This window comes from Camarhynchus parvulus, chromosome 13, assembly GCF_901933205.1.
Source record: "Camarhynchus parvulus chromosome 13, STF_HiC, whole genome shotgun sequence".
Classification (NCBI taxonomy): domain Eukaryota; kingdom Metazoa; phylum Chordata; class Aves; order Passeriformes; family Thraupidae; genus Camarhynchus; species Camarhynchus parvulus.
The window spans coordinates 1,114,737-1,129,121 of record NC_044583.1 but is presented as its reverse complement, the minus strand read 5'-3'; the positions used below and the strand labels follow the sequence as shown (position 1 = coordinate 1,129,121).

At 45.0% G+C, this 14,385-nt stretch overlaps 1 protein-coding gene across 1 annotated transcript in view; it reads right to left on the bottom strand.

The window, feature by feature from the left end:
- CTNNA1 (catenin alpha 1) overlaps nucleotides 1-14,385 on the bottom strand; it is a 116,684-nt gene that overhangs the window by 91,588 nt on the left and 10,711 nt on the right. The window contains 2 exon segments of the mRNA XM_030957794.1: nucleotides 6,225-6,420; nucleotides 8,276-8,382. Of these exon segments, the coding sequence (XP_030813654.1) occupies nucleotides 6,225-6,420; nucleotides 8,276-8,380 (301 nt within the window). The 5' untranslated portion in view covers nucleotides 8,381-8,382.

Below are 14,385 nucleotides of genomic sequence, written 5' to 3'. Positions count from 1 at the left end.
TCCTGGGACCGTAAACAACTCGGAGCGATGACCTGGCTGGATATGCCCTGGTTGGAATTCAAAGCCAGGCAGCGCTTCGTAAAACGCTTCAACATTTCATAGCCTGTGGGGCTGCATCTGCTGCAGGAGCAAAGAATTTGGGTTTCAGATGCTAACAATGCCATTGGTTAACTATGAAAAGCAAAGGCCACTTTGCACAGCTAGAGCAATTCCTCCAGAAGGCATTCACAAAGCATGAAAGTAATGCCTGCATATAATCAGAGGAGTAAATTTTGGATTTCTCCCTCACTTTTTGGGCCAGCTTCCAGTACCACAGTTCCTACACAACAGTAGGTTTTGGAATCCACATTGTTATCCTTGGATCTCTCCGCATCTGAGAAACACTGAGAGAACAGCTAGGACGTAGTTTAGAAAATGGCAGGGCCTCAGGGTCAGGGATTTGCAGGCAGCAAGAGATGACCAGAAAGCAGATGATAGGTGCTGTTTCAGAGGCTTCCCAAAAACCTGTATGAAAAAGTGTCCATGTGGCCAAATGCCAAAATAAAAATAGCCTCTCTCAGATGAGACTAAAAAACCTCCACCAGCACTTGACAAGTGACAGCTGACAGTGAGTCCCATGGAGCCCCCCACACCAAGCAGGGTAAGGGCTGCACCAAAATCTCTGCCTGATGCGGTCCCAGGAGGCTCCACTTATTTAACAGCTTATTTTTAACTGCTCAGAAATCCCAACAGCTGGAGAGCCTGTTAACCATCCCCATACACTGTATCTTGCCCAGGAAGTTTTCCCCACCCAGGCACTCTACACCTTCACAGCTAAATTCAGCCCAAGCACAGCTGCCAGCCTGCCCAAGCAACCACACCAAGACACTCGACTTTGTTCAAACGCTCCCCCCTATGTAACACCCTTCCATCATCTTAAATAATACAACCAAGAGTGCCACATAACATTTTAAGATAAAAATATGCTACTTCTGTACTGGGACACAGCAAAAAAGCTTCTGTCCAAGTACAGGCCAGCTCTGAGTATCAACCCAAAGGTATCCCCTGCCCAGCTGTGGGGAACACAACTCATTACTTTAACAGGGGTTAAGAACTCCAGATTTTCAGATGGGTGAGAGATGATGTACCACCAATGCTGTGAGCTTCAAACAGCCAGGAGATTATAAAACCCCAACACGGCTGACATGAGCCTTTCTTTATTCCTTCTGGAACAGTCTAATAACAAAAGTCACCACCACAAGTATGAAATACATTGACAACCTCAAGATTTAAGGGTATATATTTACAAGAGCATGAAGCAACACAATAAAAGGGAATGGCTTCAGAGTAGGGTTAGATGGGATATTGGGAGGGAATTCCTCCCTGGGAGGGTGGGCAGGCCCTGGCACAGGGTGCCCAGAGAAGCTGTGGCTGCCCCTGGATCCCCGGAAGTATGCAAGGCCAGGTTGGACATTGGGGCACCCTGGAATAGTGGAAGGTACCCCTGCCATGGCAGGGGGTGGGACTGGATGGATTTAAGGTCCCTTCCAATCCAGGCCATTCTGTGATATGCCAGAACTAAAACAGAGTACAAATATTTCCTTCCTTATTTACTTATATATAAAACTCCCACATTTTCAATTCCCAAATTATTGTTTTCATTTATTTTCTATTTAAAACAACTTATTGAAAAGGCCACTTGCTTCACGTGAATCTCAGAAATTGCTAACAAAGTTAAAAGCCAAAATTATCCTCTACTCAGCTCTTAAATTGCAACCTTTCAAGCCAGTCCTAAAATAAAATGCTATTCCCTTTTATTTTAACATGAGATTTTAAAAGATTTAGTGAGTTTCAAACAGCTTGTCAGGGTGTCAAAAGATAACCAGCTTCCCAAAATTAAAAGCAGATTATATTTAAAGTTGTTGCATATATATACATTTCTGCCAATTAAGGGAAGCTGACTTTCAGGATTCTTTTATAAAGGGAAACCACCCAGGGGTAGTTCTTTTAGCTGGATTCAAAGGGCAAGACAGCACTCTGGCCTGGCCTCAATTGGCAGGTACTGCATAGTGTGCGCACATCAGCAGTTCCAAGGGGATCCAGCACAATCTTCCCTTTTTCAACACTGAACACAGGTAACACAACCACTCTGGAAGAAGGATTTTAAGGGTTAAAGTAACACAGTGGAGAAGATTGCAACCGTGAGACACAGATTATAAAGCTGGTACAAATTCTTGCATGACTAGTCTGTTTTTCCAATATAACCTTAGATCTTCATTAGATATTAGAAGGGAAAGAAAATAAAACAGAGTTGAGAAAAGAAGAGGCAACAGTAGCCATCCTGTGATCATGTCAATAAAGCACTAAGAATTCACTTAAATTTAGTAGAACAAAGCCCATTTTAGAAATGGTCAGACACCAATCTATCAAAAGAAAATTCCCATTTTCTAGTCTCTTTCCCCCATGCCCACAGGGTGTGACAATACTTCCAGGCAGCACCATTAACCCTGCTCCCAGTGTGGAACAGGATGACCGTGGACAGAACTTGCTCCACACCACAGCCAGGAGGGCACAGCAGCAGGCAGGCCAGGCCAGGCAGGGACAGCCAGGGCACCCTGGCACTGCTGCTCCTCTGCCAAACTGGGCATTCGTGCCCACACATCACCTCCTACCCTGCAGCACTTCGGCTCAGAGCTGGCGCCAGGCTGCTTTGCCAGCAGTGCCACCAGGCCATTCCCTCCTGCTCACAGCACCCCCGCACTTCCCCAGAGATTGCCATTCCCCACCAAATGAAGGCAAGCAGGAAATCAGAGTTTCAAGTCTCTACTACTCTGGATACTGAAGTCCTGTCTCCCCAGTAAAGCCACCTTCAACACCCACCAGCAGGGTCACAGCAGGCTGTCCTGGCTTTCTACTCTGAAGGATGAGGCCCCACACCACCTTTTGCCACATCAACACAGGAGTTGATACTTATGGCAACAAAAGCTTCTGATAATTCCTTAATCTTGCCTTTAATTAAATCCATATACTGCCTACAACACTTTTACAAGTTGCCAACAGCCACCTCAGAGCTCCCTCAGGTTATGGTTTTTCAAAGTGGCACACTCTTAAAGCTTTGTTGCAGGAAACCACCTGAACTCATTGTACCTTTCTAAGAAATTTCACTAACTGGTCACAACAGAATTCTGAAGTTGAATTTTCCAAGAATTCAGTATTAACTTCAAGATCTTCCACAGCTGGCCTCCTCCTGCTCCTTGGAAATCCTTAAGCCAGACATCCTCCATGATGTACAGTTGAAGAAACTGTTTTCCCCTTTCATAATTCATCTCACTGTTCAGTTTTGAAGAACCCTTCACTTAGAAGAACAAAGCAGAAGGACAAAGAGCTGAATCAGTTGGTTCATTCCCCTGCATTTGCAACCTGAGCCATCAAAGCATTCATTCCTTCTCTTACCTCAAACCTATACACAGGCTTAGACTTTTTAATGTTAAGTGTTAATTTTTGGTCTGTTATGTGAAGTTGCCATAGAAGACAACAACAGGAGAGCACAGTGAATTCCCTGGATGCCCATGCTCACATGCAGATACAGAAACAGAGCGCTGTAGCCATTCCAGGGAATCAGGAACAGCCTTGCCAGTCTGACCCAAAAGAAATCTCCCTCTTGAGCCCAGTTTGGAAGCTGCTTCAGTGCCAAGCACCTGGGTAAGGGACTGGCTGAAGTTCCAAAACACCTCCCAACAGCACCAGAGGAGCTGGGCAGGACCAGTGCTGCACCTTCTGTTACCCAGCAAACCTCTGATGGCAGAAATGCCTGTAACAAACACTACAGCAATGCCAAAATTCAAGATGTTCGCAGGCTTTCCAAATACCAAGTCTTTTCAATAACCACAGCAGGATCTATTCTGAAAAACACTTTGATTCTTTATCTCCACTTTTCTGCTCAAAACCTTAAAAAGTTTCATTACTTTATAAGGAATCAAAAGTACAAAGCTTTAAAGGGCCAGGAATCTTACTGTATGATATTTCATTAACTTGCTTGCTGTAATTTATTCTTCCATTGCAAAAAACAAGAAGACTTTGAAGATCCACTTACATTGATTTAGTAGGCAGCCATGCTATTATTCATTCAAAATAGCTCTTTTCAGTTCTTTGTTTTTACCCCCAGCAAATGGGATTTTATGAACAAGCATGCTCACTAAAATCATGTACTCTCTCAATCTTCTGCTCGCTAGGCTAAAAAAATTTTTTTTTAATTTTCTCTGATGAGACAAGTTATCTATTGTCCTAATCATCTTCATAATCCCTGTCTACATTCATTCATCTTTTTTTATTATGGTAACTAAACCACTCCCTACTCTAAATAGAGGCATTATTAATGCTATTTTCCTGTCCTCTACTGAAGATTAATTGTGCTCTATATCCATAATCCCACTGCCAGCTCATCATCACCCTGCTGCTGACCACAACACCCAAAGTCTACTCTCCACTCATGCCCCTGTTGCAAAAGATTTGCTGAGCACACGTACAGGCTTTGCATCCCACTTTCCTTGTTCCTCCAGTTCACAGATTCAACTGGTCTGACACAGTATGGGGAGCCTCCTGAGGTGAACAGAGTGTACACAACCACATGCCTTGGGAGGTTGTATCTCCCTGCTGTTACTAGCACTGCTGAGAACTGCAATCCTCCTGGGCACTGGCAGCAATAACCCTTCCCTCTGTTCTAGCTCATTTTTCACCACTTGCTTGTCCTTTCCTCAAAGGCTGGTTTGACTTTAAATTTCCTCACCAAGAGCTGCTCTGTTAAACCGGGCCAAACACTGGCCCTGTGATGGGGCACAGCTTTGACCCTGGGTTGTGCTGCAGTGGTGTCCCCACAGAGCATGTTGGGCACCACCTGTGTCCAGGAGATTCACTGCCGTTTGACCACCCAGCAGCCTGAGGAAACAGGCACAGCCACCCCTTCTACACCAGAATCCACACACGCTGCAAACAGCAAAAAGGGAGGAAGAAGTGAAGCAACATTAAGATGGGAAGTAATTTCACTCCAGCACCTCTCAGTTAGGAACTTCACCCCCTATGTCAAAGCCAACAGAGCAGGGAGGTTTTGGCATCAAGCCTATGTGTAGTCTCAGAACCAAGAAGGAGCCAAGAAACATGGGAAAGGGTCATCTGGAAGGTTTTTTGTCAGTCTCTTCCTCCTCCCAGCCTCTCACTGCAATATTCAGCTACAAATCCAGCTCAGGGAAGTTCTCAATCCCAAGGGCTGAGTAGAGCTCCCTCTCTCACCAGCACCACTGAACCATTTGGAGGCACCCACAGATGAGCACTAACTCTCAACTGAGCAGCAGTCGAGCACCAACAATTAAAGCCTGGAGTCAAAGGGGGCTCTCCTGCTGTTTGTTGTTAAATTAAGCCAACTCAATTAGCCCCTTATATTGCAGCCTTCTTACCTTGATCTTTCTTTGGTCTATCAGCCAGGCTCATCCAGAACTTAGAACCATTTCCAACTAATATTTCACCACTCTGCAACTTCAGCTACAAACAAGTAATTAATGCTAATGAGTTTTCCCCTTTTTGCAGCAGCAGCCGTCACCATTAATACCAGTTGACTGGGTTTCACTGAAGCATAGAAAAGACTCATGACTGGAAGAATGATAAATGATTTATGAGCAACAATATTTACTAGTGCATATTTTAGAGTAAGTCAGCTCCATAGGCTTTTCTTGCAGGTCTGCTCCAAGAAAGTAAAAAAGAAAATTATAAAAATCAACATTAGATGTGAGGAAGGAAGCCTGGAATATTTAATCAAGGTCTTCACATTCTGTTTGGTGTTGTTTACGTTTCACATATTCAAGAAACACGTCTCTGTTGAGTCAACACTTGGCTCTTCCTCCTACAGTGCTGGTCTGTATACAGTCAGATATTGAAGAAGTTATTGACATATTTCAGATGTAGTCCCATAAAATTCAGAGCTGCAGGGAGCACATTCACTTTTGAGCCTAAACTGAGTTTTTAAATGCTCTTCAAAGAATTAGCCCTTCTGCTTCTCTTCTTAATCTCTGCTTGGGCCATCCAATTTCCAGACCTATCCAGTTACATTACTGCTCAGGGATGCCAGCCAGGCAAGCTGAGAACCCACAAGTTGAGAGGCACAGTCATTAGAAAGAGCAGCAAAGGGAAATGGGAATGGTTCCACTTGCTCTGAAGAGCCACAGTTTGAGAGGCCACCAGATCCACACTCTTACCTTGCTTGCGAACATCTTCCACAGCCGCCACCAGCTCCTCCTTCAGGAACTGGCTCTCCTTTGCAATTTTGTCTCCTTTCTCCAGGAAATTCTCTGTTGCTTGTTCAACTGAAGCAGCCAAGACATGAGCCTTTTTAGAACGGCCTCGCTTTTTATTGGAGGGACCCTTGTTGCTGGTGTTAACCAGTGTTGTTACCTAAAGGAACAGATGGAAGGGAAAAAAGCCAACATCAAATTTAATATTGAGCCATTTGATAGTAAGGTCACATGTATTTTTTTTTTCTAGACAGTGTATTGCTAATACCTGCACTATTGCCAGCTCCAAAAGTTAACCTAATGACTGTTTTCCACATTTAAACACTACCATGCCTCTTGATTCTTTAGATGAGCAAAATAAATGCAACTAAACAGCTCAAAGATTTCTCTTACCAGCAGCACTCCTCAAAAGTTGATTTTAAGAATGGAGATCTATTTGTATTTTTGATAAACTGCAGTCTCAGTAACAGGCCAGAGCTCTTTGGCACCACATAAAAGAAAGCAAGGTGGGGATAATTAGTTTGGGATAACTCTCCAGTCATAAGAGATCCCAGAAAAGACTGAAGTCTGTGCCAGTAGAAATGTAGAGACACAGTATCTTTTCAGTCCAAACAGTGCTATAGCCAAAGGGCTGAAAGCAGAGCAAAGGACTTGGTAGAGCTCATTATTTCCCTAAAAAAAACCCAACTGAACTCTCACAATCATCCTGCAATCAACAAATATTTCCAAAATATTTCCAAGCTCTCCATCTTAGACTGAAACCCTGCTGGGAGCAGAGTCATCACCAGAGGCCAGGAGACCCCCAGGTACTCCCTGAGCTCAGGATCAGGATCCATCCCCTTGTATGTCACAAAATCCAAACACACTTCTCCATTTGCCTTATTCTTTCCTCTCCTTTTTGGAAAGCCTCGGAAAACACACACAAAGCTGCTTCAGAGGGACATTAAATTACAACACTAAAAAAATTACTACTCTGGAAAGCCCAAGGACTGCTGACATAAAGGTCCTCAGAGCTGAATTCATCTTCCCAGCTGGCTGATGCAGAGAGGGAAAGCCTTCAGCTGGGAATATCATGGTTGGTTAATGGGGAGCATTTGTACTGGGTACTCTCAGTTCATCGTGTTCTACAAATAAAGAACAAGTTGCAACAAGGCAATTTGCTCCAGTTCCCTCTGTATTTTGCCAGTCACATCATTCAGAAAACTGGGGATTGCCAGTACAGCCTGTTGTGCTTATTCCTTGAGGACTAAGTTACAGACACTGCACTGGGTGAAAAAGATCCTGTGAATGAGTTTGCTCAGTTAAGTTTGCCAAATTAGGACAATTTCTCTTAAGCAAAGACTCCATCAGTAACTTCAGCTAAAAAGCCTCATCAGTTGGATAACTGCCCACCCAAGGACCCAGAGGGAACAAGTCACAGGTACAGACGGCAGTTTGGTGACTAAAGGGGATAATACTGGAAACAAAACTTGATCATTCCCATGTGTGCTTAGCAGGAATTGTGTCCAGCTCATTCTGTCATTTAGAAATTTCATATTCCAGGAAAACAATGCTGAAGACAACAAGTGAACTGTCTCCTGTGTACCTTCTCTTCCAGACCTCCTAGAAAGTCTCTTCCAAGAATTTCCAAAACACCCAATACACACAGTTCCCATTTACAAGACTTACTCCAGCCTTCCTGTGCTCTTCAGTGCTTTCCACAGCAGCATATATACCACACAGAAAGAAGCTTTTATTCACAAATCCAGCACAAAGTATAGGCATGGAACATTATTTCAATCAGAAGTGCAGAAATGCATGTCAGTAACCACTGTGTCTTAGCAGGTGCTGAAGCAGCACAGTCTCCCTGGACTCATGGCCAGGGAAACTGAGCAATGAAACTGAGCAAAGAAACTACTTGTAGACTTTTTTCTTTTTAGTTTGTACACCTAGAATTTAAGTTTTGTGACTTAATTAAAACACTAAATCAGGTAATCATGTTTGTGACTGTTTTTTTTGCCCCATCTTTTTCCTACCTGTGTAACAAGAGGCTCGAGCAGCCTTTCAACTGCCAGTGTCCTTATCTCCAGGCTTTTGGGGTCCCATTTGAAGTTCACGTTGGCTGCAGTGACAGCAGTCATTTCTGCCAGAAGAAAAGAGCTACATTAATACAATTTATTGTAATGCATCTTAAAAATAAATTAAAATGCAACCTGTTAAACACAAAACATCCACTTAGTGTAAGTGGAAGTTACAGCATCTCCAGAAACATCAGTTTTGATTCAAATGGTATGAGTTTGAGAAAATGTTATTGCATTATACAGATATTACCTGCACATTTTGGTTAGAAAAGAAAACCAAAAGCAAATAAACCCACACACAAACCTACCCAAAGCCACACTGTTTTATCAGAGCAATGACAAGATCAGCAGTGCCTGGGCCACTCACTGGTGGTCCCTGAGCAATGAAGAAGCACCACAGGTAGTGGGGGGCACTTTGCCCATGAAGCTAGGTGCCCCCTGCCCAATTTGCACCACCTCCCTTCCAGAGCCAGCTCTCAGACACAGCCCAAGCCTGGGGGAGCAGAAGGAAGCCCCTGACTTCAGCAGCTCTGGATGCTGCCCACCTCCTCAGCTCCACCACCAGCCACTGCCCAAAGGCTCTACCAGAGCAGGAGCCAGGTTTAACCCAACCCACACACCCTCCCCCTTCACCCAGTTCACCTTCGGGGAATACAAAGGTAAAAGAGTGAATATAAGCCTCACAAAGCCAGAAAATCCAGCTGGTTCATACTTAACAGCTTACATATCTATTACACTTCTCCTTAACATTTGCATAGGAGGGAAAAGCAGATTTGCATGAAGAGATCTGTTCAAAGCTGTCACTGAGCCGTTCCTTCCCGTTACAGTTTTATATCAACATCCCAATGGAACAGCAAACATACTTATGGGAAAAGTTGAGTGAAACTACTAAAATAGCTCTGCTGTTGAGACCAGCAGCCTAAAAAAATAGAACTAAAAATAAGGAACTACAACAAATCATTGGATTAACACTGTGATGCTGCACATTACAACAAAAGAATAAAGTGAACAATAACTTCAGTTAAAAAATTGATTTAAAGTACTGGAAATACATGAAACCAATTCATGTCACTTCAGACATAATAGATTCTAGCTCTTCCTGCTTTGGGCTGACCTCAAAATTCAAGATTAGACTAAACCTACATTTGTAACTCTTTATTTTTAAAAAAGTCAGGAAGATAAATAGATTTCCTAAATCTCTGTCCACCCATCTTCCTAAACACCTACTGTTGAGATAATTTTAAAGCTTATTTGCTGATATTTTTAATCTTCTCTGGCCAGGGCATTGCCTGCACAGCATCTCAGCAGTCACGTTGCTCTGACAGCACCAGATGTCCCCAAGCTGCCAGACGAGCACAACATCCCGTTATTTTTAAAAAGCAGGAGGCAAGGCACTAATTTTGGTAACCAACAATGTTTACAACACGTACCAACAACCAACTGCTCTCTCCCGACCCCAACAGCTAATTGTGCACAGGAGGGTTGCTCGTTTCCCAGGGCAGAATGAAAGCTCTGGGGCACTGGAGGAGCTCAGCCAGGGCTCAGGGCTGCTCCCCAGCCATCCCAGGGCTCCCACACCACGGGCACCAGAGCAGAGATTGAGAACTCACTCCAGCACTGTTGACCAAAGCTGACACACTGAAGTACAGCTTCACAAGGTGCAAGGCAGGAATATTCACCCAGCCGCATTCAGCTCTCCACTACACCCACACTCCAAGTGCCCACACTGCTGGGAGAAAAAAAACTTAAAAAGCTGAAAGCTTAAAAAGAGAGAGACTAGAATGAGCCCACTGGAGGCTGGCATACACGAAACCCTTCTGACGGTTTGCACTGAAAAGGCAGTGAGTGCAGGGGAAGGCTCCCAGCTCCAGAGCACAAGCCAGGCCACAGCTCCAGAGCCCCCAAGGAGCCACAGGATGGTGGAAGGTGGTCATCTCCTGTCCTCATCTACCTCTGATAGGAACCACTAGGCACTGTGAACTCACTAATTAACCTTCTCTCCCAATCACCCCCTCTTTTTATTTCACTCACCTACTGGCTTGTGCCACAGCTGGCACAGGGCATGCTGTGAAATGCCCCTCTCCCCCAGGCAGCTTCCCACCCCTCACAAGGAATTTCACTGATTTATTCCCTCCCCATTAGCTCAGCACAAATGCTTCCTACGTAAGAAGCCAAGAAAAATGCACTGACAACCTTTGTGGTTTCTGAGAAACAGAGCCAGGGCTCTGGAAAGCCCAGCAGGTTTCTAAAGAAAGGCTTTTTCTATGTAGTTAATGCTGTTACACCTCTTGCAGAAACAATGTGCAGGACGAGGTAACCATGAGAAGATACACTAATTGTATTAGTAGGATAATAAAGGCAATTCATCTGAAAACACGTTAGTACGATAGTTCATGAACTGGCCAAAAGTAATGGTCTATAAAAACCACTTAGTAGCAGCGCTATTGAAATTTATCTACAGAGCAAAGCTTGGTATCAAATAGCCTGTTTGGTAGCAAGGGCTTGGATATCATTTGTACATTACAATAAATATGTTTATTCAATTAAATTAAACCTGTGGAGAACACAGGAACAGGCTATAGGTTACTAACACATGGGTGAGATGGGTTTAGAGGATAAAAGGACAACTGCCAGGGCCATGGTATAGCATGGCTGTTTCTCCCCCTAGTTCTCTGGAATTTGCCTTTTCCCTGTGACTGCTCAAGCTCTTCCCTCAGTGAATTCAAATATGGAACAGGTAGCAAACCACCTCATGGGATACTGGAGCAGAGTGCTTAATCCTTGGCTCCTGGAGAGCGTGCCGCAACCCCCACTGCAGTCACTCCAACACCTACAGGGAAAGAGGACATCCTCTGGAAGAGGAACCCGCAGCAGAGCAGTGCAGCACTGGTTTGACAGCTAGGACAGCCCAACTGACATGGAACGTGTTCTCCATGCCCCAGCCCCACTAATTTCAGGACAAAGCAGCACGGGCCACATGGCAGAAGAGTGAGCGGCGCTGAATCTCAAGTGCAGGAATATATAGAACAACACCACTGCACAGGGAGTTGTGGTTGCCCAGCCTGTGGTTTCATAAGCAGCAGAAAAGCTGCTTAAGGACCAATGTTCATCCTCCCACACCCCTCCAGGAACTCATTCCCGTTTGCACATCACACCCCCTCCGTACTGGCACAGCTTTCCCCACGCCTGAGCGATTAACCAGATGGGGAAGGACTGATTTGGCTGAAGGGAAAGAAATCCATTTTTGCAAGGTGGGCTGAGATGCCCATCTGGCTCCCTGTGCCACCACACACCCCACTATGGCAAGGGGAGATGGCACCATCAGCTGGCATCCTTGGCAAAGCCACTGCAGTGGGAACACAGGGCAAAGCTGGATGCCGCAGCCAAGCTGAGCCAGGAGCCACTGAAAACTGAGAATCAAGCAGAGCTTCTGCAGGGAGCAGGAATGCCCTCCCCACACATCTGATGCTCAGACATGTGAAGCTCCAACCTCCAACCATGCTCACCAGCCCAGCACGTTAACTGCAAACCCCTTGAATTATTTTCCTGTTCATGATGGTGCTCATTATTGCAATGGAGATTTCAGTAGTAATGCAGTGTCTTACTGGGAGTTCGTGCACTGGCAAGGACATGAGGGCAGGGGAAGCACAGGGGTTTAAAGAAGCCACTTTGAGAGCTCTGCTTGAGCCAATGATACGCAAGCAGAATCACCCCTGGACAACTCTTGCTTGCTTTCTACAAACAGTCAAGACCTCAACAGCTAAAGATTAAGGACAGGTCTCCATTCTGCTTCAACCAGCCACTGCTGCCATCCAACTGCTCCTCTCCCTGCCCAAACAGACCCACACTGGCAGAGGCAGGAGCCACTGCAGGGAGCTCTGTCTCAGAGTAAGCTGGTAACTAAAACTTCCCTTCCCAGGTTCTTGTCTTGATGGAGGAGGTGGCGTTGCACAGGGAGGGAGCAGCATGGAGATGAGCTCTGCTTCTGAAGTGTCCCCCAGGACAGGCCCCAGCCCTGCTTGGAAAGAAGGATGAGCAGAGGGACGTCTGAGCTGCTGGGGCTGCCAGGGGGACACCAAGGGTGATGTACACAGTGCTCCTTCCAAAAGCCACAACTGTAGGTCTGCGTGTTCTCAAAAATTGGTAATTCAAGGTTTCAGGAATAATTTCAGATACCATAATTCCATAATAGTGGCATGCAAATAATTTTTAGATACTGGCAAGCAGGGGAATGCAGCTCTGCAGCTGCTTTGCAGAAATGCCCTGAGGGCATCCAAGGCTTTTCCAAAAGCCCGTGAAGGAGCACAATTTGAACAGCAAGCTCTGCACCCCGATGAATTGCAAAAAGGCCTAAGTGCTCAGGGTGCTGTTTTTCCAGGTTGCAGTCCCACACACACACCTGAAGGCAGTGCTGGCTGTATCTCAGACATTACTGAGTGAGTCCATTCCACCTGCCCAGTACCAAACCATCCTGCAGTCTGCCTACCTCCAGGCAGGGGTAAATCTCTTGGGTTACACAGCAAAAAATAAGTGTCCATCTCCTGTTCTTCAGTCCCACCACCTTGTGCTACTGAAAGTCTTTAACATAACATCTGCTGTCAGTCTTCTCATTTTATCTCTCCTGCCAGGCTGCTTTCTAAAAGCTTTTAGCTGCACTCACTGATTTCTTGGTATTTCTCAGAGAAGCCAGTATTCAAGGAATGGTCTGACTGGCACAGAGAGGAGCTGACCTTGTCAGGCACAATAGACCACATGCTGAATTCCAGCACTGAGCTAGCCAAAATGCCTAACACAGAACATGGACAAGAACATTTTATACCTGGGAGGACAGTCTCTATCTGAACACCCTTCCTGGACTCCTCAGCTGTTCCCCATTCTGGGGCCCTGATGTGCCCAGGAGCAGTAAGAGGTTATTTCACTGCAGTTTTTTGCAGCTTCTTTCTCTCATATGTCTCACTCATTTTGAATGATAATCTGGTCTCCTACCACGCTTCCAGATCGTCTCTAGACATTCTGTACTGCATAAAGACTCTATCACCCAGGTCCTAGGGATGGAACATGGTGGGATTCACAACACAATGACCCAAGCTTTATCTTCCAGACAGAAAGAGAACCAGACCCCTTGTTCCCAATGGAATCCTTTTGCTTGGCTTGTTACCCAAATACCCAACCCACCTGACAACCAGCAGGGATCGCTGACCCCTGCTGAAGGTGGCAGACAAGAGAGCAAAGATCTTCAGGAGCTGGGTATCTAACACATACCATTAATACAAATCTTCAGAACAGTTTTAGTTTCAAAGAGATTAAGGCACGCTTCAGTAAAACTCAGCTCACATGCTGGGACTTCATATGGCCCATTGACAACTCAAAACTGGTTTTTCATATAACTAGGAGTATCCATAAAATAAAAGGTTCCATTTTTTCCCTTCACAGTCTCCAAATTAATTTGTTTGCCCTGTTCCACAAATAAAGCAACACTCAGCAGCCAAATAGCTCCAAGTCAAGGATGTTTGGTGTATGTGATGCTTTTCAAGGAGGATTTAAGCAGGCTTTATTTAACATCAAGTATACACAACTAAAAACACAGACACTCTTCTGACATAGTATTCAACCTTACACTCCATCTGCTCAGCTACCAAGTCCTGTCCCCCGCCATAAACACCACGCAGGTACTACCTGATGAGAAATCCTTACTGCTAGAATTTCACCGTCTGAAATATTAATACAAACTCAGGTGTCACGTTGTGGCAAAGCTCCTATTTGTATGTGCAGGATGAGTTTGAGTTGAACTTGTCTTATGAGACCCAGGTCTTGGTGACACAGGTGGGATGGGATGCACTGCCTGTGTTCGTGTTATTAAACTCTGGAGTGCCTCCACATTCTGAGGTGTGAGTAGATACACCACCCTTGTCCAGCTTGGTGTCAAGGTAAGATCATCTCCACCTCATCCCAAACTCTTAGTTTTCATTTAATACAATTTTACTAAACTTTCAAGTGTGGTATCGATATAAATCATGGAAAAATAAGTGGAAAATAATGCACTGAGTAAAGCAACCTTCTGTAGA